General features: G+C 38.3%; 2 protein-coding genes across 2 annotated transcripts; one reads left to right on the top strand and one right to left on the bottom strand.

Moving 5' to 3' along the window:
• The first annotated feature begins 2,175 nt into the window (after positions 1-2,175).
• On the top strand, positions 2,176-9,361 carry LOC121234272 (vacuole membrane protein KMS1-like). Its single transcript, XM_041130152.1, has 8 exons — positions 2,176-2,622; positions 3,533-3,747; positions 6,379-6,457; positions 6,766-7,065; positions 7,543-7,688; positions 8,156-8,272; positions 8,582-8,761; positions 8,881-9,361. Exons 1-8 carry the CDS (start codon positions 2,523-2,525, stop codon positions 9,055-9,057), a joined length of 1,314 nt encoding a protein of 437 aa, XP_040986086.1. The 5' UTR covers positions 2,176-2,522; the 3' UTR covers positions 9,058-9,361.
• A 9,262-nt stretch (positions 9,362-18,623) lies between these two features.
• Positions 18,624-24,799, bottom strand: LOC121237233 (protein TIME FOR COFFEE-like). The gene is given in 18 exon segments (XM_041133871.1): positions 18,624-18,722; positions 18,725-18,958; positions 18,961-21,002; positions 21,095-21,314; positions 21,317-21,484; positions 21,551-21,617; positions 21,725-21,791; positions 21,880-22,162; positions 22,270-22,344; positions 22,426-22,448; positions 22,451-22,485; positions 22,594-22,787; positions 22,790-22,845; positions 22,848-23,003; positions 23,140-23,449; positions 23,538-23,710; positions 23,843-24,259; positions 24,379-24,799. Coding segments are annotated over 18 exon segments (4,716 nt in total). The 5' UTR covers positions 24,476-24,799.
• Positions 24,800-25,201: the final 402 nt, after the last annotated feature.

Raw genomic sequence — 25,201 nt, 5'->3', positions numbered from 1 at the left:
ATGGTTTTCTAATTATTTAATATTTCTTTTGATAAGATAATATTAATTAAAAGAATAGTAGGTGACAGTACTTCTGTATTTTCTAAATTTATTAACTCGTTCACATACTGATAATTAAAATTCGAGATCCTATCTCTAAAGATGATCTCTGCCTAAGTTCTCTCTGTTATAGAAAATTAACATTAATAATTTTCTTTTAAGTCATATTTTCATTATGCTTTCCACTAATTTAAAATCAATAACACTTTCTCATCTACTTTATATATGTTAGATGAGTTTTGCTATACATCAGCCATGATTCATCCCCACACCTCACACCTGTCAGTTTTTTTTTTTTTTTTATAAAATCTGGGGTGTTTTTCATAGGGTGTGAGATAGTAAATAGTGACTGATGAAAAGTATTATTATTATTTTTTTATGTCGGAAAACCTCTCCAAGGCAGGGCCTTTCAGATCCACCTCTATAGAGTAAACACCGGTTCCATGCACCGCATCTTCGAAAGTTTCCCTACACGAAAGTGGTTAAATCGCTGACTTTTTACCAAGAGGTGTGGTCCCAAATAATTATTTGTACCGATGAGGTGTTGAACCTTGAACTTTAAAATGAGTGATATCTCAAGACAAATGCCTTCATTACTTGGGCCAATCCCTTGGGTTAATATAAGTTGATGAGAAGAATTATTAATGTTAGACATGTAATTAGTGATGATTAACGTGATAATTGGTTCATCTTATATCCTAATCCTATATATCTATAATTATTATATAAGCGGGGATCGGCGAGCTACATGGTTGCTACAGTAATTTTTCCGCTCCGTTTTTCCCCTTCCGTGCATTTTGTTCTTTTTTTTGTCCTTTTCTAAAAATTCCAATCGGCTAAACTGTTTGTCTAAGAGTTTGTCAGCTTGAGAGGATGGGTTGAGTATTTGGGTTTTTGTGTCGTCAGTGTATTGATAATGGGAAAATGTGACCTGATTTACATCTTCTGTGAATAAGTCTTTTCTTGCTTTATTACTTCTCTTTTTGTACGTCCTTACGGGATCCCTACTTTATGTCCACACTTATATAAACCGCGATATATCATTTGAAGTTCCATACATAGGCTCACTCCTCTAACATTCCTCTAAACAAATTTCTGTAAAATAACCAAGGAACCCAACTAGGCAAATGTGCATCGCATGTTACCCCTCCACTAGTATATATATATATATACATACATACATATACATGTGAAGGAAGAGAAGGAAAGAAAAGGAAAGGAAAGGAAGTAGAAATTGTGATTGTGTTGGACCGACCAAAAAGAAAAGAAAACCAATGGAAGAAAGGAAGCAAGGAAAGAATGATAAATAGACATAAAGCGTGTCTTCAAATCAACCCTTGAGAGTGGAGCTTCGAACATATTACCTTACATATTCTGCCCCTGTTGGGATCGCATAAAAAGGCATATTATATTATATCTTTTATAATTAGATCTTACTTTCAAAAGCATTAAAAAAAAAAATGTTTCTAAAAATTAAGTACAAGGAATCCATTTGTCCTTTAATTTACGATCGAGAAAAATAGAGACATAAGAAAATAATTCCTTTTTAAAATAGATCGCCTACAGCATTTCCGATTTTGTTATTTTTTTAATTATTTAAACTAAAATAGAAACAGTTATTCATTCCCTTGAACAGATGGAAGTATAACGTCCAAAAAATCCTCGTAACTTATAATTAGAAAGACACCTTCTAGGAAGGTGACAACTGACAAGTATGTCTCCTCTACATTTTCTTTGACTGAAAATGATCGAATTGAATTAAATGACAATAATTATGATATACTTCTTAACAGAATAATAGTATTCATTTGAGTTCTAAAATTGTTCTCTGATACCCTAGCTAGCTAGTGAATATTATATAGACTTTCTTAATTATTAAGTAAAAAAAAAAAAAAAACAAATCGGTGAGATATTCGGTGGCCTAAGCATTATTCTATTATATATTACTTTGCATGGTGAAGAATGTATATATATTAAATTTAATATATCTATATAGTTATTAACTCCAAATTATAGATATTAATTATTATGCATCTTTATGGAATATGTTATTAATATAATTGGAGGTATTGCTGCAATTTTTTTTTTCACTAGTTCGGAGTGGAAAAATTCATAATTTTTCTCACGCGTTATTAAATTTTAATTTTTTAAAGACTATTTGAGTCGCTTTGTAAAAAGAGGGGATAAAATCGACGCAGGCGGATCTCCCACCAAACTCCCTTCCAACTGTTCCAAGTCCGCGTATCTGTTTTTTTTTTTTTTCCCGTTTCGTAGATCTCTGCCAATTTTGTTCAAAACAAATTCAAATATGCGGAAAAAATCAAAAACAGAGATGTTTGGTATTTGACATTCAGAAAATTGATTCATGTCCTCCATTTTCTCCGACCAATCGGAGCAATAAACTTGCACCCACATAAATTATTTCGTAATTTCTTCTAACAAAATAAATTAATATAGCTGAAAAAGGAGTTTCTGATTCTGGCATGTCTAGCGTAATGGGTTCGCGCAGAGGATCAACTTCTGTTGCTGCTGCTGCTGCTCCTCCTCCTCCCTCCGCTCAACGTGGTGACGTTGCGATCTCAGGCAGGCGATTCTGATTCTTATTTTTTCATTGTTAATTGATATCTTTCATATTGTGTTTTCTCTAAAGTTTCGTTATTTAAAACTTAAAATTTGATTCACTTCGAATCTTTGCTTTCATATATTTTAGCCTTTCATTCATTCTGTTTATGGGTATTAGGTCCTAGATTGTGTAGTAAAACCTAGGCTTAAAAGTTTTTGTATCTGCACGAATTTTTGTTTGAACTTATTCCTGAATTAGCATGGGTAGTACTAGGTAATGCCCAGAACTATCTTCGAGCTGATTTCTGAAGCGAAAAGTTTATTGGGTTATTATTTGAACATATGAAATGTTCAGAATCTTTAAGCACTTGTATTTGTATATGATTTGGGCTATGTAATAGTGAACAAAAAGCAATTCTATTGCTTTTTAATGCACGATTCAGAGGGTTTCCCAAGCGTGTGATATGCAACAGGATTGTGCTAGGAATTGTTTTGCCGAACTGTATTGGAGGAATTATCTACTAGAGGCTGTTTTTGAACTACAGAAGATCCCTTCTTATAGATCCACATGTTGTATTTTTACCTTGCCTCTGCTAATGAAATGACCTCCCTTCAGGAGTGTGAAAATTAGTTACTGGGATGGGTTTTAATCTCTCTCTCTCTCTCTCTTTTATTATTTCCGTTGTTTTTAGGGTAGAAACTACTTTTGCAAAGATACTGGGATTTTCTGTGCATAACTTATCAGAAAAATTTCGGTATGTTCTCATATCAATAGCGGTACTTATTATAAATGAATCTACGTTAGTACTAATTAAAAATAAGTAGAATATTTTATTCTTACTCATAAAGAAAAGGCAGAATATCCACCTCTGGTACAAGTTTAAGGGTCCTACCAAATCTTATCGGCTGATAGAGGTTTTGTATTTTGCAGAACTCCATGGGAGGCGGCATCAACAGGAAGTAGAAAATCTGACACTCAGAACACAACCCTTGAAAACTTTGAAGTTCTTCATTTTGGCTAGTCTTCAGTATGTTAAGCAGTTAATATTATATCTGCTAGCAAAAGGTGGATGGCTAATGCTTTTGAGCACAGTGGCAGCAGCTAGTGCAATTCTTGTTGTTGCCATTGATGGCCCTCATGAGAAGGTATTTGGCTTTGTGCATTGCCATTGTTGCTTCATTATATTTGTAGCTCCATTTTCAGTAGCTTGTTCTTTTTTGTGAAGAGATGACAGAATCTACGTGAGACTATGTATGTTTGACATAAAAGGTTTCTCTGAATTAATATTTGCACAGAAAAGATTTGCATAGTCTTAGGGTGTGTAAGCCACAGTCCATTTGAAAACAAGTGGGCAAAACTTGAGACTGACATGAAAAATCCCAATTTTTATGGTAGACCCCACTTGTTTTTTATAGAACTACGCGGGGCTTTGCACACTCTAGAACAGTATCTAGCATTACTCATTTTGCACCTCCCCTTCAGCTTACATGGTTGGTCTGCAAGTCTCCAACCAAGCCCCCTTGTAACCCCTCCCTTGACCACCTCTTCTCCACATTCCCTACACACTAAACCCCACCACTAACCAATATTATCCTTGAACTCACCCTACACTTCTAGACTGCAAGCCTTCTTACCCTATTATTTCTTTGATGTCAAAACTCAACCAAAATAACAACAATAAAAACGAGGAGAGGATGAATCCTCTTAATCTCATAGCTAGTAAGCTACCAAGAAGGGGGACACCAACCAGAAGCTCCACCACCATCAGGAAGCTGCCTTGTCCTCTGTGCAATCACTCCCTATCAAGGATGAGCTGCTCTTTGCCAACTATAGTGATGTTTGGGACAGGGAGATCTTTTTTTTTCCCTAATTGGCACTGGTTATCTAGGAACAAAGTCCTGACTAATTGAAGGGAGAAGTCCTTTGAGATGTTGTCATTGATGTCTAAGGCTAGGGCCGATGTCATTGCACTGACCGAGAAGTTGAGATACTATTATGTGTTCTTGTGTGGGTGGATGGAGAGAATCCACTCAGACCTGAATAACATGGCCTGCCCTGTTCTCAAAAGAGATCAAGTTCACCATCCAGTGCATCACAATAGCACAGACCAATATTGCAATTTGTTTTGGCGGATCAGGGGGTGGGCAAGGTCCACTGCCCCTGCTCTCCAAAAATATAAGTTTAAAACAATCCTTAGAATGCTTTTAGCCCAAGCCTGGTTTTAAATCTCCCAAGAACTATTGACAAATGTCCGGGTCTGACAAAAAATTAAAATATATTTTACCCAACTGCCTCTCTCAGAAAATAAGTTTTTGTAAAAAGCATCTGCTAGACGTATGATACATTCAATCTATGCCCCCTTTTAGCTTTTCTTTTCTTTTATTCTTTCTAGCTTGCTTTCCTCAGGCCTCACCCAATGAATTATGCGTTTATTTAGTACTAAATGTTTTTCCTCGTCCGTCACTTGGCTTGCTAAGGAGCAAGAATCAACCATTGCAGATACCCATTGAATTTGTGATTATTAATTTCAAATTGTGAGTATATATTTTTTTATTGGCATCCATATCCATGCCTTTGTGCAACATTGAGTTTTGTTTTCTATATTATAACAAACATAGGCTTTATATTAGCATATTATTTTGTATGGTGTATTTGTGTGTGTGTGTGTGTGTGTGTGTTTTTTTAATTATGTTCTCACTTTATATTGTACAAATCATTTGGATGGAAAGAAACAACCGTAGTTTTGAAGATCAGGAACACTCTAGATGATCTTAAGGTTTCTTTCTTCAATACCTTATTTCTTTGGGTTATAGCAATAGACTTCAATGGGCTTAGTTTTCATGACTTCCTGGTATCTATCTCTAGCTCCTAATCAGGTGCATTTTTTTTTATACATCCTATGTACTTTGGTTATGCCTATTTTCTGTGTTTTGTCTATTAAAAAAAGTGCCCCCGCCCCCCTTTTTTTGCATTAATTCCTATAAGAAAAAAGAAAAGAAAAGATAGACATGGAACCTTTTTTCATGCTTTTCCCTAAGGTCTGGAGATACCTGCAATCAATAGGATTTTCCTATGATGGGTTCAATTTATTTGGAACCTAACCTAAATGGGCACGCCCCCCTTTTTTTGCATTAATTCCTATAAGAAAAAAGAAAAGAAAAGATAGACATGGAACCTTTTTTTCATGCTTTTCCCTAAGGTCTGGAGATACCTGCAATCAATAGGATTTTCCTATGATGGGTTCAATTTATTTGGAACCTAACCTAAATGGGCACCCAGACCGGATTGGACTGAACTTTATGTTATTGTTCTCTTGTTTTGTAATCTATTAATCCTCCCCCAACACAACACCCCCCCCCCCCCCCCCCCCCCGGGGGGGAATCTTTTCTATGAAATGGAGCAAAGGAAAGAATTTCTTGTTTCAGGAAGCGATTTTGCACCTACAAAGGGTTTACATGGAAAAATATTGCTTTTCGTTTGCCAATATTTTCTCTCTCACCAAGCATCTCAAAATGCTGGAAATGCTTTCAATCAAGTAGGCAACATAAATTGGTTAAGGGTTCTTGTCCTCGATTTCCTTGCACATTCTAAGGTTGGACAACCTGTTATAAGCTTAAAGGTCTTTGCTTTTTATGATTAAGATGATAAAGTCCATGTGATGTGAGTTTTGTTTTAGCATCTTGTGGTGGATGTTTTTAGCCTTTATTTTGTTCTTGGTAGTTGTATTCATGTTGTTTTCACTCGGCCATAATGATGTTAATGCCATGTTTCCACAGCATGTTGAGGAGCTTTCAAGATATATTCAGTTTGGACTATGGTGGATTGCTCTTGGAGTTGCATCTTCGATTGGGCTTGGTAAGGAAAAATTTTGAGCATGGAGGCCATATGTTTTGGTGGTTGGATGAATTTTTGTGCTTATGTAAATAATGGATCACATAAATAATTGACCCCAGGAGGCAATTTTCTTAGTTTTCATAGCTATTATATTTGGGGTGGGAAAAGCATTAACTTTTTATGGTAGCTTGAAAATATGTAGATAGCATATAACTTGAATCTTGATTAAGCCTTTCTTCAACTTCTTTCTCGAAACATCCCATGTCTTGACCAGCCCTGTGTTACTGAAGTTCTAACATCAACTTTTTATTCCATTTATTTCTCTTCAGGATCTGGTTTGCATACTTTTGTCCTTTATCTGGGTCCCCACATCGCATTTTTCACTATAAAAGCAATGCAGTGTGGCCGTGTGGATTTAAAAAGTGCTCCATATGATACAACTCAGTTGAGAAGAGGTCCTTCATGGCTTGATAAGGACTGCTCTGAATTTGGGCCCCCATTATTCCCATCATTACATGGTTTGCGCGTTCCAATTAGCAGCATATTGCCACAGGTTCAGATTGAGGCCATTTTATGGGGTCTTGGGACTGCTATTGGAGAGCTTCCTCCATACTTTATCTCAAGAGCAGGTATGAGGAATATAGTTTTGGTAGTATTTTTTCCTACCAAACTGATATTTGTGAGACATATATTTTACTTTTAAAGTTATACTTCTGGGAGTAACTTTAATTTCTGTGGTCAGGGCCTCATTTGTATGTGTGTGTGTGTGTGAGAGAGAGTGAGAGTGAGAGAGAGAGAGAGAGAGAGAGAGAGAGAGAGAGAGAGTTATGCTTGTTTTGGAGGACTCCATTCTGCATTATTCTTCTTATTAAAACGAATACTTAGCATCTAATAGACAATCTGGAGCCAAAGTTAAAACCTTAATTGTGATTATTGAGCCAGCCTATGGGCTTTAATCCTTTTTTTTTTTTCTCTTTTTTCTTACCTCTTTTTTACCCATTTAAAGAAAAAAAAAAAAAAAAGGAAGAAGAAAAAAGGATGAAACCCTGCAATCTAATTAAAATGAGTGCATTGCCATGGGCTTTACTCATTTTCAAGCATGTCAGGTGGCGAATTGGAGGCTATGGAAGAATTGGATGCCTCCTCAACTGAAGGCGAAGGAGTCATTGCTACTCGACTAAATCAAATCAAACGCTGGCTGTTATCACACGCACAGCACTTGAACTTCTTTACAATTTTAGTTCTCGCTTCGGTTAGTTTGGAGTTTCTTTGGCTTTGTTACTGGAACTCTTTATGAATAGGATTGTTGGAACCTTTTGATAAGTAACACTATATTTGCTATTAATAAATCCATTAATATGTCTATATCACTGAATTTACTGTTTTAGAATTTACTTCTTGAAATTGTAAAACATCTTTTTACTGAAGTTTTCTTACTTGAAAAAACAAAAGAATTCTATGACCTGAATCTGTGTGTTCTGTGTTGACATCTACTGTTCCATTCATAAATTTGACTAGCTTCCAAGTTTAATTTGAAACTATGTTTTCCTGTATCTTGATCATATCACGTGGTATTTAATTGTTGTAATACTTATATTAATATTTCTCATGTCGAATTCTGAGAATTCAGGTTCTCTTGTAAACTTTTATATGATCCTTCAAGACCAAAGTTGGCATTTTTTATTATATAAGCTGCCAATTAAATGTAGTAATTTTCAGGTGCCAAATCCTCTATTTGACCTTGCTGGCATCATGTGTGGACAATTTGGGATTCCCTTTTGGAAATTTTTTTTTGCCACATTGATTGGAAAGGCAATCATCAAAACTCACATACAGGTTTGTGAATTCTCTAGTTATAGTTTGTAGCTTGTTTAATGTTTCTTTTTCTATTTTCGTATGGCCTTGCCGAGTGTATTGTTCACATCTCTACAACAGTTGGATAATCATACTGCCATTTATAGCATACGTGTATAAATGTATATATGAAAGGGTGTGTGTGTGTGTGAATTTGTCAGTGGAGTAAAAATATAAGGCTTTCGCTATCTCTGCAAAGCAAGCTAGATGCCTGGTGTTAATTTCATTAGCCCTAATATATATATATATATATATATATAATATATATATATATATTGTATGTGTGTGCAGACAGTTTTCATCATCTCAGTTTGCAATAATCAACTCCTTAACTGGATTGAAAACGAGTTGATATGGATGCTCAGCCTTATTCCGGGTTTTGCTTCTGTCTTGCCCGCCCTTGTTGTTAAACTGAATGGTGTCAAAGATAAGTATCTGACAGCACCTCCTCCCGGGGCATCAAATATCAAGGTACTCAATCATGGCATACAAGGAATGGTTTTGACGATATAGGGTCATATTACTATCATTTACAGACTCATCTAACCTTTTTCTTTTCTATATTTAATTATCTTTTAAAACCTTCTCAGGTGAAGAAGTGGGATCTCTCATTTGCTTCAGTCTGGAATACTGTTGTGTGGCTCATGCTCATTAATTTCGCAATCAAATTTGTGACGAGTACTGCCCAAGCGTATCTCAAGGAACAACAGGAAAATGAGGTAAATGCATCGGCAACTGGGTCATCTACATCTGCACATTCAAATTGAATCCAACCCTTTAATTTAGGATGAGGTCCCAACAAGTAGAATTAATGGAATTTTAAACAAAGGCTCTCATCAGTGCCGACGAAGAACTCTGCGGCAGAAGTCCCTATGAGAAGCCTGTATAGAATTAGGAACACAATGGACAACAGGAAATAGTTCATTTTTCTGTCTAGTGCTGGGGGAAAGCATTGTTTTGGGTAGTTTTTAGCTTATTGTTGACTACTTTGGAAATTAGAAACTGGAATCTTATTATTCTTTTGCAATGGAAGCAGATCCTATAAGCTCATAAACAAGTGAGCTTTCAACACATCTGAGTAAACAGAGTCTCTCTCTCTCTCTCCTGTTTAAAGATGCTGATGAAAGTAAAATCCCCAATGCAATATTTATGTATTCAGAGAATAATCGCCTACCCAAAAACGCATCCCAAGAATCAGGTCATAGTTTTTTTATATATCATTTTTAGCGATAAATGATGGTTTGTTTTCCATCTTTCCCTCATAAAGGACATTTAAAAGTGAGCCACAGGCCCACGGTTTATGGTAACCTACATAGCTGTTGCTTTAAAAAATAAAATAAAATAATAGAAAAATATAATCATAAGCGATTATGCGCAATAATATGCCTATTCATTCAATATGATTGGTCAGAAAGTAGATTTTATTAAAAACAGTACTAATTTGAATTTAGAATATTAAGGGAATAACATTAGTACGCAGATTGATACGCAAATTTGCTTGTACATAACAAAACTCTAAAATAATTAAATACTGAAAATCAGGCGGTTAAGTCAAAAAGGATTCTCCACTAAACAAGTTTTTAGTGGATGCATAATGGCATCTGGAAATGAGTTTACCGAACCCTAACATTCTTTTATATAGAGAATCGCAGTTTAATTATAATAACTTAACTTAAAAAGTCAGTTTTATATATAACTGATCGAGTCACTTCCGATTATAAAAGCCCCGACCGAAATGAGCTTCAATGATTAAATCATCAAATAATAATAATAATAATAATAATAATAATAATGAGGTGGCAACTGATTAAAGAAATGATTATGATCAAATAAAATAATGAAGTGGTTTCAAAATAAAGTACCCTTTTAATAATTTAATAAACAAATAGAATAATTAATCATGTGAGTTAATGGATGTGCAGTGGCTATATTTATAAATAATATGAGGTCGTTCTTGTTCGTCTGCTGGAGGTTTCCTTTTCTTTTTTATATTACATTTTAGTGATCTTGGTCATCATCATATATCCTTAAATATTGTTCGCACATTATTATTATTATTATTATTATTATTATTATTATTATTATTATTATTATTATTATTATTATTATTATTATTATATTACAAGATATATGAATTTATGTAAGCCATTTAATTTAATTGGAATCCCAGTTTATTAAAAATGACATATTGTAATGTCCAATTACAAAAATGAATAAATAGTACTATGATTCAATTTTGATACCTTTTTTTTTTATTATTGAAAATAAACATAATTTCATTCATGAAATCGAAGTTATAATTGTGACTGGTCAATATAGAAAAAAACTTCAGATTACAATCTAAACTACTCATCTGTGAGAGCTTCTTTGCACACAAATTTTTTTACGATGAACGTTGTCTTAAGACTCTTAACTTCTAGGAACTCTGTAATAACAAAACTGATTTGTAGAGAGTACAAAAAAACATAGATAACCATCTCCTTTATTTGACCTAAAAAAAACAAAACAAAATAGAGAAAACAAACATGGGAAGAGGAAGGGGGAGGAAACACTGGGGGTTAGAGAAAGGTTGAAGGCTCTCTCTTTATAAGAATGCTAGGGCCGGCTCCCTTAGTGATTTGATGTTGATAACGCATATCTTTACATATTGTCAATTTTTGTACTTAGATTAATGAGATTATGTAAAAATAAATGGTTTTGCTATACATCAATTATTATTCACTCTTACACTCCACACATAATAATTTTTTTGGAGTGTAAGATAGTGAATAGTGACTGATGAGAAGAATTATTCAAAAAATAAATGATTTGACACAAATTTGACAAATGGATCACAAAAAAATGTGCATTTTGTAATTATTTAGCAGTTTGAATCTTAATGCGTTGGTTCCAACAATTTAAGGTCTAAATTATAGAACACTTAATTAAATGAATTTTTAGTATTAATTCAGATAAAAAGATTTATTGACATATTAAATGTATAATTGATGGAAAGCCTATAACATTAATTTGAAAAAAAAAAATATTAATATCGTAAATTTTTTAATAATTAATATAATTATAATAAATCACACAATAAACACAGAATATGTTATTGTTACCAATCAAAAACAGGAAAAAGGGAAAATTGGTTTGGACGTTTTCCGTTTTAAATAAGAAGTTAGTCAAAATTGCAGTGCTTCTCCCCGCGCCAAGACCGACACTCATCATGTGCTAAAGCGACAGGGCAGTGACCGTGACTAAAACTTACTCCAACAACGTGGTACAATAGTGGACCCCACCGGCAAAAAAAAAAAAAAAATAGAATCAAAGCATTTGTCCACGTAGTGGGGGGCCACATTTAAATGGTGGTGGGGCTGCGCCTATATTTTAAAGAAGAAAAATAGTAAAATGTAGGGATTGTAGACTTTGTTACGAGAGAGAGAGAGAAGAATAAAAACATGTATGCTAGAGTGGAGCTAAGGGATTGTGGAATTTTAGGGAAAGGCTGACACCACTGACACGGGTGATGGGGTGGGTCCCACAACCCCCCTCCCCCGATTTCCTGGTTGTAATATGTAACATTGTTGTCTGCTATCTGGACACGTTTCTGTGACATGGGCCCCACTTCCCTTTTCCTTCCTCCCCCCACCCTTTTGCCACATTTAACAGACTTCTGGATACTGTTTGGGTGGGGAGAAATAGAAATCCCCCCTCTCTCTCTCTGAATATATAATATATATTGCATGTACCGACTAGGGTTGGAAGGCACTGACCTCGCCACCCCGCATCCACCACCCCGGCTCACTCGAGAGGCGCAGGGCAGAGAGGGGTGGGCCCGGGCCCAATTTTGCCTCCTCCTACACCCCCACACTCTTAGACTGAGTCTCACCCCAGCCAAAACAAATATATAAATATATATATATATATTTATTAATAAAATGACGCGGTTTTTAAAATTAAGTTAAACCTAATTTTTATCATACAGTATTTCTCTCTCACTCCCCTACGGTGAATGCCCTCTTAGAACTTTCTCCCTCTCGCAATCAATGCGGCGGCATGGCCCACTTCCTTGTCTCCTTCTCCTCCTCAGCTCCTCTTCCGTTGTGGGTTTGCTCCAAGTTTTTACTAGTTTAGGTTTTTTTCATTGTTTCCGATTTGTTGTCTATTGTGTCATGGATTTAATTTTGTTGTGCATTTGTATTTTGTTGTGTATTTTCTATTTTCTTCAAAATCTTTTTTCCTGGTTCCGTGGGTGGGCAATGGATGAACTAGTGGTCTGCTCATACATTCTGGGATCTCGCCGGCGGGCAAAAACTCCCCTCCTCCCATTGGAGGGGGTTGCGAGTAGCACCCCTAATATCGACACTGCTGGGTAATGTTGCCATCTTTTATTGATTGACAGTGTTTTTAATTTTTTTTTTCATTCATTTCTTCTCTTTGGATTGGAAAATAGAATAGTTGGTTAAATAAAAAAATTTTATCTAAAAGAGTTGAAATATGAAGAAAGAAGTATGCCTAGATCTTTTAATTTATGGATAAAAAAATGATCTAAATTAATAGAATAAGTATCGTAACGTTGTCTCTGTCAAAAGAAAAATTGAATAAATACATTAACAAAACAAAACAAAACCTTGGAAGCATTGTTTTATGGACCAAATTAGTTGAACTTAGCCCTAGCAATTAGCATAAAAGGCACCGACTAATTTTGAAAAGACACCAAAGTTTCTAGACGCATATTATTAATCATATCAGAAATTCGGAACTTCATTTCATAAAACAGGGTCCGATACATTAACCTCGTTTTAACTAGCTTTCATCACAAATATTTCAACTTGGTTGGCAATATTCAATGAAATCTCGAAAAGATGTTTGGCCAATCTTTCTTAATTGATCTCATGGACCCTCACGAACACCAATAATAGTAAGTAAGACAACTCACCTTTTTTTTTTTGGGACATTTCCCCACTAATCAATGCCCCAACTCCATAATTAAACTAATTCTCTTCCCCTCCTCTCCTTGGCTGCGTTTGGTTTCAAACTAAAATTCAGTTTAATTGAACTTTAGTTTAATTTAATTTTAAACTGAGTCTAATATTTAAATATTCAACTTTTAAATAATTAAACTTATTTCAACTCAAAAACTTATTACACGTGAGATCTATAACATTTTTCAATTTAAAACATCTTTATATGTGGACCCACAATATTTTTAATTTTTCATAAAAAATACTAAATTGATCTTAACTTCAAAACATGCTTTAAATTCAGTTTAAATGGATCTCATATAACTTAATCCACTTCTCAACTCACTTTATTTATAAAGAATTCAACTCAATTTAGTATACAAACGCAGTCAGGAGTGGTTTGGATTCAAATATGAGTTGAGATGGGTTGAGATGATTTATGAATAGTAGAATAAAAGTTGAATTATTTATTATATTTTGTATGAGAATTTGAGAAAGTTGTTTTGAGATTTGAAAAAGTTAATTTGTTTATTATATTTTGTGTGAGAATTTGAAAAAATTATAATGATGAGATGAAATGAGTTGAGGTAGATTTTAAATGCAAACGAGGTGCGACTTCCGACGAGCGAATTAGTCGAGAAAGATAAAGCACACGAGAATATTGCAGATTGCGAGGAGGATGAATATTGCAACGAAATGGATGACAAATTACGATGGAATTAATGGAAGAAAAAAGTTACTTTACCTTCTCATTTTGACCACTCCATTTGACTGTTGGTTAAATTTTTTTTTTAAACTTAGTGATTAAGGAAGTGATTTTAAGTGTATTGATATAATTTTTTATTTTTTAAAAATATATTAAAAAATTATAAAAAAAAAAATCACTTATCGGTATGCTCAGCTATAAGAGTGGAGCCACTCTTAATGGAATGGCTAGCTAGCAAAGATCGATAACAAGTCGGGTACGTACGTTTTACTTGTTTTGGATTGACGTTGACGGAGAGTGAGAGTGCTGGGAACGACCGTCGGAAGCTCCTTAATTAGTTTTAAGAGTAGTGGAGATATGTCGTTTTGAGCTCTTGCTGATGATCATGATCTGGGTGGGCTCATCCTCTGATATCTTCCTTCAATCTGCTCGGGTCCGTACATCGAAGCGTATGGTGAAGAGAATTCAATGAGATGTGGTTTATGTTTCTCCGAAAAATTTATTTGCTTTTATGATTATGGGAAGTTTGTATTTATGCAATACAAACGGAATTTAATTTATTTTTTTACACCATTTAATCAAAATGGGGATTAACCTGTCTATCTGGCTATCTAGGCTTTCATCTTAACTTCGTCCCTCACCATTAATGAAAAATATGGAGGAAAATGATATGAATCCGTGGGAATGAAATTTCTTGAACCCACAATCAATTTAAAAATTTTTCAAGAAAATCAAAAATCAAGTCAAGGATGGAAAATCTAGACCCGATAAGAACCCGTTTCTAGAACCTAGATTATATTAAAATCTAGACCCGTTGAAGAACTCGTCTCAAGAACCCAGATTACAAAGGAGGAACGCGACAAAGGTTGTAATTTACTTTTGATAAGTTCAAGAGTTCAATCAAGAACAAGAGGAGAAAACTCAACTCACAAATAAAATTCAATATTGTCCAATCTTCAAATGAGGCTACAAGGAATATTTAAACTAAACCTAATTAAAACCCTAGCCAAAATAAAGCTCCTTTTTACCCAAAATGCCCCTGATGAACAGTGTCACGCTACAGTACCGCGGCTACAGTACAGCTACAGTGCGCTACAGTACCTCTTAAAATCCTAATTCCTAAAAAGTAACTTTCCAAGTAAGCCCTTGGCCAAAATACAAGACCTTCTTGAAAACTCTAGTTCATTGAAAATAAGACGTGTGGGCCAGACATCTTCAAGCCCACTTATTCTAAACTAATAAAATAAATCATTTAACCAAATTTGAAGTCTCAAATAACAATAGGCCCTATCTCTAAGCCATGTCTTCCACAGCTTGAATCAAGTGGATCAAAGCTGGTTCTCCTTCTTTCAAGCCCATCTTGAGTGTTGGGCTCTTGCTAGCTTCATCCCAAGTGGATTGCACCAATCCGTGCATTGCTTCCTTGATCTTCTTGATCCTTGATCTTGTAATTGACCCATCTAAAATTTGTAAATGATCTTTAAAACTAAGCCTACCTTAATTTCCATCAGAAAATGTGATTTATTTTGTAAACACGATTGTTCATAATTTAATTACTTGTCATAGGTGATGGTACGTCTTTATTAAATGCTAATTTCAAAAGAAGAAATTAAGGAGTTTGATTTGTCACATATAGCCAAGGAAAAAAAAAAAAAAGATTTTGTCACCCAAATATTTCAGTGGACGAACGACTCAAATCAATCACGCAAGAGTAATGATTAGATAATAATGTGATAAGATAAGATTTTTATGAATAATAATAAAATAATTTATAAATAATAATAAAATAGTTTAAATTAAAATATTTTATTAAATTTTGAAAAAAGAAAGATAAGAATTTAAATAAAATTATCATAGTTAAAAAATTAATTAAATATTATTTAATTAAATCGACAACCATCTTATTATTATATTAAAATAAAAATATGACATATTTTCAGAGATGGAAAACACTTTATTCTTTAAAATCAGTCAAATTCTATATAGAGGAAATTTAAGTTGGGACCCATGATCAGGAGGCCACCTATAAAAACCTGTTGCATCAATGTTTACTTATCCAATCGCATCTTTGAATAATCTACACCAGGGAACAATGCCATTGCAGTCTACGTCGGCAGACTAACCTAAAAATAGATACTGCTTGGCCCTCCAATTAGATCACATACTCCGCCTCCGGGTATTGCCAACATTTTTGCGTCATCTTTTTCCTAATTTCCATCTACATATTTGCTTGTTATGCAGAATAATCTTCTGGTTTTTTTTTTTTCCTTTTCTTTTTCAAATTTGACAAATGACATTTACAAGCATATTGTAACATGTTAAGGATGTACATTGTACTCATGTCTAGCACATCATATTTTTTTGTAGCACATGCGTATTACTCGTGGTTGTTGGGGTATAATTAATGTAGAGTTTTGCTATTCATTATCTTCACACACCATACTTTTCTTTTCTTTTTTTTTAATTTATTCTTCTTAAATTTATTAATTCTTCTACTTATCATCCATATACCACACATTTAGTAAAAGAAAAAAAAAAGTGTGGCGTATGGAGATGATGAATAGAATTTTTTATAAATGCAAAGATGGAAGAAATAATAAAAGGAAAAAACAGGAGGAAAAGATTCATCTAGCCATACTGTTAGGGCGAAAGATACATCAGGAGCGGTAATTATATTCGTTACATTTCATTCTCTCTGTTTTTTTTTTTTTCATAAAGAAAAGGAGATATAGATATTTGGAAGTCAAATTTAACACACAAAAATCTATTCACTATGTCAAGCCAAACAGAAGTGTCGATGATAATTTTAATGGTGCTAGCTGGAACAGTTCCAAGCTGTGGCTTGCAAGTAATGTTTAAACCCATCATCCAAAAGTGTCGATGTCAGGAGGTATCACTTGTCAAACATTATCGGAGTGACCTGGACCACGACCTTCGTTAGTGTTTTTGGATTGTGGGAGGGAACTCGAGGACAATGGACTTTTTGAGTATCGGGGGGTTGCATGGTTTTGCCTTGTTGGGCGGTGGTTGTAAAATTAGATTAGCTATAACCTGAGTTTTAGAATTTAGGGTTTGAATTGCCTAAACTTTTTGGTTTTATTTTTTATTTAAAAAAAGAAGAAGAAGAAGAAGAAGCGTGTTTTAACTGAGGCTGCCCTTTTCTTTCTTTCTTTCTTTCTTTCTTCATTCAAACATTGGACAAGAAAATAGGAACAGGTGTAAACACGTGTGGTTAAAGATACAGCTAAAAAAGACATCCATACACGGATACCTGACTGCATAAATTCAATTATTTACGATGGATCAAAGGAACTCTACGAAACAGGCAGGATGTCAGGAGCTCAGAACTTCATGTCCTACTTTGAGTAGGGTTCTGGAAGGTCCAAGTCCAACTGCCATGAATTAGGGAGGAGTTGAGGGGGGGTGGTCCAAAGCTGATACCTGTTCTTTCATGGGACCACAAGGAAGGGTAAGATTGGAATCCGACCTTGGAAAAACTGTCATTTGATTTTAATATGATATCCTAAACATAATAATCATATAACAGAAGAAAGTCATGATATCAGTCTGCAAAATGGGTAATGAGCCACGTGTCAGATACTGACAATGAAGAGACGCGCCCTTTTGAACAACCTACAGAGCATTTTGTGGTATTAAATTTGGGCAAATCAGAGTGGTGGAGGTGGGGGCAGAGTATGGCCCACGCCAACCCTCCATATAAAGCCGAGCAAGAATCCAAAAATGGAGCTCATCCACGTACCAACTTCCCTAGGCTCTACTTATCCGTCCACCTCAACTTTCACTGTGCAAAAAATCCCATCTTTTTCCTACTTACACATCACTAAATAATAAACCTGACAAAGCCAGCGCCAAGGCCACAAATCTCTCAGCATCTTCTTTTCATTTGTTTGACAGTTCCACAAATAGACCCCTCTCTCTCTCTCTCTCTCTCTCTCTCTCTGTGACCAAAATAGCATATGAACACACAAGGGAATAAAGACTTCAAGAAAATCGGACGCAGCACCATCATCACGCAAAGGCAGCAGAGATTTGCTCGCGAATTTTAAATAAAAAAATTTACTAACTCTTATATGTGCCAGACATGCATATACAACCTCCATTGCATAGCATATATATGATGCCAAAAAGATTACTGTTTTACTGCTCTTCCTGGAAAACTAGAACCCAAAAAACAAACGGAAACAATTCAGCAAAGAGGAACCTCCATTACAGCCCCAAAAGAAGAGAAAAGGTCTTGCTCTTCCCTCCCTCTTCTACACCATTCTTTCCTCTCTCTTACAAAATATCAATCTACTTCCTTTTCCATGGCATTGCCAACCTCACCCCATCAGAATCAATAGAACTTTTTTAATTAGAATCCACGATCAACCCTGTCAGGATATCAACAGAAGTGTGTACACTGAACGGAGGACTATCTTCCCCACTCAGCTCAACTTCCTTCCCAAAATTGTGTTGGACCAACACGGGCATGCGTCCACGGCCGTGACTTCTCGAATGTTAGCATCTCTTCCATTTCTTCTCAGGCTGCCAGAAGGTATGCAAATTGTCATTTTCTAGGCAAAAAGCCTCTTCACACAAACTAGCCTAAATTAATTCTTTTTACAATTTACACTCGTTTCGCATAATATTGGGGGTGGGTAAAGCACCAAGGGGCGTTGTTTCACTCACCAGCAGGTTGTTTCTGCTCTGCCGGCTTCACCTGAACCGGAGTGGGAACAGCATGAACATAGGAGAAGCCAGCTGGCAAAAGCTGATGTGGATTCCCGGGGACTGGGCACTACCAAACTGGGTAACATGTAGAATTCCCTGTGAGGGTAAGCTGCCACCTATCATGTTGCTTGCAGCAGTAACTGCCTTCGCAGAATCAGAAGTGCTGGAGTTAGCAAGTGTTACTGGAGGGCACAACGACAACATCCCAGTTGAGGATGTACCCGATGATCCCAGTGGCAGCTGCTGTTGCTCTCGACGGTTTCTTTGAAGATAATATCCACTAACACTGGGCCAGAGGTAGTACCAGTTGGTGCTTGCATGTAGGGATTAGAGAAGAACAGCTGAGCTTGCTGCATCGCTTGTTTTGGTAAATGCTGTGGTGATGGCTGCTGCTGCTGCGGCAATTGAGACTTCGTTGCAGTGCTTGAAGTAGAGGCGACATGAGGGTTTCCAAGGATTGACGTAACATTCCTTCCCCCAACTGGAGATGACTTCCTGCTGGGCACTGAAGGTGAGTTCTTCGCTGGCTGAGATGACATTGTAGAACCTTGGCCAGCTTTGTTGGCTGTGGAAGTGGAAGTGGTCCTTGGGCTTCCACCAGCACTCTTTGACATCGAGGATGTTGTAGGCGAACCAACCATTACCGGAGGAGATGCAGACTGGTTACTACTGCTAGGAGGTTGTTGCCCTTGAACTCCTGTTGACGATTTTGCATTAGCTACAAAAGATATCTGCGTGTGGCTTTGTTGGGTCCTACCTTGGTGTTGGGGAAGGTTTTTAAGGGATGAGGAGGATAGAGATGGAGAAGGAACTTGTGAAGTGGTTGTACGTCCAGAATTCTTCCACTGAGGAGACTGAGCTGGGCTGTTGCTGCTTGTTTGGACCAGGTTTTGGGGAAAAGTGGGGAGAGCATTAGTAAATTTTGCGGCAATAGAAGAAGATGAAGGGAGGTGATCTGAGTAAACACTTCCATTGCTCGTTGCAGGGGTCTTGCTTCGAGCTGCACTGGATGCAGCTGCCACAGCAAATTGATTCTGCTTCTGAAGTTGAATCATTGGGTGCTGCTGTTGATTCCGCAACAGTTGCTGCTGAGAACTAGGAGCATTGACATTGCTGATAGCAGCAGGGACAACAGAACCAGAATTCCGACCAGACCCAAGGTTAAGAGCTCGTGCAGAGCTATCAACAACATTGTTGCCTTTTATTGTGGTAACTGAGCTGTCAGCCAAATCTTGCCTAGAGAAGGTAATAGACTGTCCGACTGTTGCAGGAACCTTCCCTGGCATGGCCTTTCTTTCTTCTTCCATATTGGAAGAATCACCGCCTCCAGTTTTCCCTTCTTCAGAAACACGGAAATTCTTATTCTGCTGGGCCACTTGGGCCGCGGCGGCCATAATCTGATGATAACTTTGCCTTGAACCCTCAGGAAGACTCTGGAGAAACGCTTTACTCTGAGAAATGTCAAGTCCAGAAGTTGTAGTAGCACCATTAATCGAAGCAAAAGATAATGCAAAAGGTTGAGATGGTAGAGGTTCCACTCCAGGCTGTTGTTGCTGTTTTTTCTCACTATGATTACCACCACTGGCACTGCCCAATGCTGCAGGAGTCATCAAAGCAAAGTTTTGAGGGTGTATCGGCATTGCAAAATTCTGGCCATACATATTCGTGTTTGCACGAGAAACACGGCTATCTGCAGTTGACGGACTATCTTCTCCTCCCATCTCAGACTCAAGTTGACGAGCCTGGTGAGGGAGGTGCTGCCGCTGGTGCTGCAGCTGTTGTGGCTGTGAAGACTGGTTTTTTAGAGCAGGGAACCCTTGCAATGTTCCACTGCTGCCGTTGACACCATTTCCATGTGCCCTCTGCTGATGATTCTGCAAGTGTTGCTTCTGAGACGATGAGGAACTGCTGGAAATGCTTGCATTTTGATGAGCTTGTAGACCTTGCTGCGACTGAGCAGGCGGCTGCTGCTGCTGCTGAATCTGTGAGGGATGGAGCATTTGAGAAGAATAGAAGGACCCATTGAAGAATGGCACTGCCTGAGCATGGTTTCCTCTATAAGCTGGTGGTGCTCCAACATGAGCAGGAATTGGGAACGGATATGCATTGTTCTGCAAAATTGCCAAATACGGAGTTTCGTTCCCAGGCATATTTGGGTAGTTGAAGCTCACTGCTGGGGTTGCTGAGGCACTCACAGCAGCAGAACTAGATGTACTTGATGAAGCAGCACCACCGGCAGCAGGAGGAGACTTTACAGAGCCAGATCGGACATGAGCAGCTGCTGGTGGTGGTGGTTGCTGGCTCAGAGGGAAGATGAAAGCAGGGCATGCTGAAATTTAATGCACAACACAAACTCTCGGAAACCATCCACAAAAGTAACACAAATAATAATATAATGAAATACAAATTGAAAAAGAGAACGTACCAAGATATTACTAGGTGCTCCTGGAGGCAGAGCTGGCTGAAGCAAAATTTTCTTTCTCTGGGCGGCGTCCACAATGTTGGCTGCCGCCTGAGAACCTTTATCCTTCCCGGAATGACCAGGAAACACAGTAAGCGCCTGCCCCTTGTCCTGTGCAGAGTTCACCCCCCTACCTGGAAAGTTTCCGTGTAATTCTGTAGAAGGTGCCACATTGAGATTGCAGGGCTTAGCCCGTACAGTGATGCAGATCCAGCTGCCGCAGGCCAGAAAGGATTCATCCTTGCGAGTTGCTGGTGATACAGTATATTCCGAGCAATGTAATAATGCGTTGCACACCTCTTTGGCCTTGGTTGAGCAAAAAGCAAATGGGGGGCTGCAGGAATTGGAAACTTCGTTAGCAAATAAGGAGAATTGAAGAGCCTAACCATAACCCAAGGTATCCACAATTGGCATACTTGTATAGCAGCAGGAGATACTGTGCTCCCATCCACGGATACAACTCCTTGTAGAGGTGCCATATATCTGCCCAAGAGAAAAGTGTCACGTCCCCAGATAAGATTATCATAAACACCCGCATACAGGGATAACCAAAAGAGTAAGGAACCCTTAACAAATTAACCCGACCATACCCCATGGGAGGAAGACCGCCTGGCCAGCCAGGAACGGGCATTGGCAAAGGTAGAGAGCTCGTTTGGGCTGCGAAAGAAAGGAAGACAAAATCAGGAACACAATTGAGCCAGAAGGATGTTGCGGAAGTAAAGATGAATTATTTAAGTTAAATTACCATTTCTATCGGTGTTAGCATGCTGTGACTGCTGGTGGTGGTGCTTCTGAACATGGTGGTGTAACTTGTTGTTTCCGCTAACACTACAGGTGCCGCTATCCCTATCGGTCTTCTCCAAGTCAAGCTGGAGGTCGATGTTCCTCTCCTTGTGCGCAAGAACCGGCTTCTGAGACTCGGTTTCTTCAGCTGCCACAGTTTTCGTCCTCTCGTTTTCAACATTCACCGCCTCTACCTTGCCTATTTTAACTGCCTTTTCATCTTCCTTCACCGCAGGCTTAATTTCCTGCACATACAATCAGAACACAATGCTAATATATGAAAATTACCCAGAACCCATTACATACCAGATAGAGGAAAATGAGAAAAAGCGACAGAGGCTGGCCCACTCACCGTATCCGCATCTGCGGTCACATATTCAATCTCACCATCTCTTTCTGGTGATGATCTTAAGGCAGGAGGAGGAGCCTGCAAAACCAAACCAAAGAAAAAACGTTAAATTTCAGATGAAGATTTCGGTGAAGAAAGGGGTCTTTATAAGCTCATCACCATCAGATCTATCTGGTACTTTCTTCTTTGTGACTCTCAGCCACGGAGATCGTTGAATTCCTGCATAATATCCCCACCCACCAAAAAAAAAAAAAAAATCAGATATCAGTTCACAGCTTTACAAGCTCTGGACAGGAAAGTTCAAAAATAAAAATCTAAAATGCTCACCCTTTTCTCGCTTTCGCATCGTCGTAATTATCATCCAATCTGAGCACAGACGATTCCTTCTTGGGCGATTGAGGAGGCTCCTCTTTACTCACTGCCACGTCCTCCTCCGATTCCTCCGTCAAAGCCTTCGAATCCGATATATGATTCCTTTCCGGTTTAATTGCTGATTCTGGTTGGGCCGCAGACGACGCCAGTACCGCTTGGGGTTGGCCAAATCGTACGATGTTCCGCCATTTTCAGCAGCGGATCCGAGCTCTTCTCCAAGTTACGGAATGAGGAAGTTTCAGTTTTTGCCGGCTGATCGGTCTCGGCTTTCATGGTGGCCGAAATGGGAGCGTTCCTTACTGTGAAAATCGAAGCGTTCTCGTCGTCGTACTTGACCGCTCGCGGTTTTTTCCTCTTTGGTGCAACTGATTCATTCCAGACAAAGACACAAATTTTGATCAGTCACTCGAGGAAGAAAATAATTTCAGCTCCGAGAAATAGAAAGTAATGCAAAAGAGTACTAAAAAAATGCAGTAAGCCATCGAGGCCCAGACTACCCACCAACAGTGGATATAGGAGCGACAGAGGAGCTAGAATTCTGAGGCAAAATAGACGATGACTGGGGTACTGCAGACGGTGAGTTTGAGATTGGCGATGAGACCCTTGATTTGGCGTCACATGAGGATTTATTGGCTTCTCGTGGGTCGAACTTCATGGAATCGGCGACCAGGATCTCCTGCTTACAAGGGCCTTGGGGCTGCCTCCCCATCCCGTACAACACCTCGGCTATCTCTATCTCGATCTCATCCTGAGCTGAGGAGGGCGACTTGGAAGACGATTTCGGCGGCCGTGGTTTGGGACCATTAGGCTTCTACAACGGCAGAGAACCTCGTTAATAAACCACAAAATGAATGAAAAAGCACATGGGAATCAAAGGGAAGACTGGAAACCAGGCCCACCATCTTCTTCCGCATCGAAGCATTGGAAGATGTCGGTGAGGCCGGAGCTGGCGAAGCGACCGCGGCCATCGAAACGAGGCCCGGTCTCACGGGCGATGTCGACGCCTGCCGATTAATTAGCTCCCCACCAACTCCGCCACTAACCCAACATTCGTGCGACCTCTTCGTAGATGCTGAAAGGGAAGAAAAACAGAGCAAAAAAACACCAAATATCAAAATCGGATATCCGCCAAACTTGGAAAAAATATTACGACAGAAAAGAACAACTAAATCCTGAACGCTATCAGTCTCCTCCACCGCTCTACCTGACCGTGCTTTTCTGGGTACCGACACGCCAATCATCTCGTCTGCGGCCTTCCAAGTCGGCGCTGCCCTAAAAACTTTGGCCGGAGGAGGAAAACTCTTCCGATGATTGGACATCAACGTTGATGACGATATAGATGCCGGGTTTGGGGGAATCATCCTCACCGAGGCGGCTCCATCTTCATCCTCGTCTTCTTCTTCGTCATTCACGCTCTCCTCCGAGCTCTCGTCGCCACCATCTTCTCTGTTGTTGCCGTGCAATAATCTATCACCTCTCCTCCTCTTGTTCCGGTTCAGCCGATCCCTATCACGGTCGCGGTCTCGGTCGCGGTCTCGATCCCGATCGCGATCTTTCTTTCCGTTCCCTCCTCGATCTCTTAGCCTCGCCGTCTCTTGCAGCTCCACCGGTCCATCTTCTTCTGCAACAAGTACACCACAAGATAAGAAGAGTCGTGAAAAAATTGAAGGATTTTGTTTCCTTCGACTCGAAGAAGTGGGTACAGGTGAGAATCGGTAGATCTGATAGAAATTCACACACCTGGGGAGTCTCTGAGACTGCTACCTCTATGTCTACGCCTGGATAAACCGTTCGTAGCCGCCATGGTTGCCCTTCTAACTTCTCTATTTCTATCCATCAGTGCGTCGATCTGTTTTCGCCAAATCAGCTACACCCAGAAGGTTAATCACGCAACTCATCAAGCGAAACCAACCATAATTCGCTGAAAATGGCGTCACGACCGGTGAGAATTTGAGGTACGAAGCAATCTCCGGCTACAAACCGATTCACTATCTTCGAGTTCCTCGAAGTTGTATAACAGAGACAGAAAAAGATCTCAGTTTTCCTTTTATCTAGTTCCTCCTATCTTTCTCTCACTCTTTTTTCTCTCCGCCTACTCTGCGTTGCTCTCTCTAACCCTTTCTGTCCTCTCGCTTTGTGCGCTCAATCTCATCATCAATTCGCTAATAACCCACTTCAAAGCCTCGTGAATGGCCACGATTCAGACCCGAGAGTACATTCTCTAATCTAAACCGTTGAATCCGAGACATATCCAGCGGTTCTAAATTGCGAAAACCAACATGGCAAAATCTGTAGCGTCCAACTAATTTATCTCGAGAGGCGTATAACCTTTTCCGGGCCTTACTGCCACGTGTCAGGGACATTTCTATTTCTTTTCTTTCTCCACAAGGTTCCATGTTTACTGCACCACCGATTTGGTAATAATAATTAAAAAATGAAATAAATAGTATTTGCTCTGATGAGGAAAGCCACGCCCCCCTTGAATTACCCCTAACTCCTAAGAGATGTTGTGACCGGTTATCTCCGGTTGCAGAGAGACCTTGGTAAAAGCTACATGACGATC

Source organism: Juglans microcarpa x Juglans regia, chromosome 1D (assembly GCF_004785595.1).
Source record: "Juglans microcarpa x Juglans regia isolate MS1-56 chromosome 1D, Jm3101_v1.0, whole genome shotgun sequence".
NCBI classification, from domain to species: Eukaryota; Viridiplantae; Streptophyta; class Magnoliopsida; order Fagales; family Juglandaceae; genus Juglans; species Juglans microcarpa x Juglans regia.
Note: the sequence above shows the minus strand (reverse complement) of the source record. Positions and strands in the feature narration are given on the sequence as shown.

Excerpts from the sequence above, each read along its gene's own strand:
- LOC121234272 (XM_041130152.1), top strand. The coding sequence starts at position 2,523 with ATGTCTAGCGTAATGGGTTCGCGCAGAGGATCAACTTCTGTTGCTGCT. Across the intron at positions 8,273-8,581 it reads TCATCAAAACTCACATACAG|ACAGTTTTCATCATCTCAGT; the intron begins GTTTGTGAATTC and ends ATGTGTGTGCAG. Across the intron at positions 8,762-8,880 it reads CCGGGGCATCAAATATCAAG|GTGAAGAAGTGGGATCTCTC; the intron begins GTACTCAATCAT and ends AAACCTTCTCAG.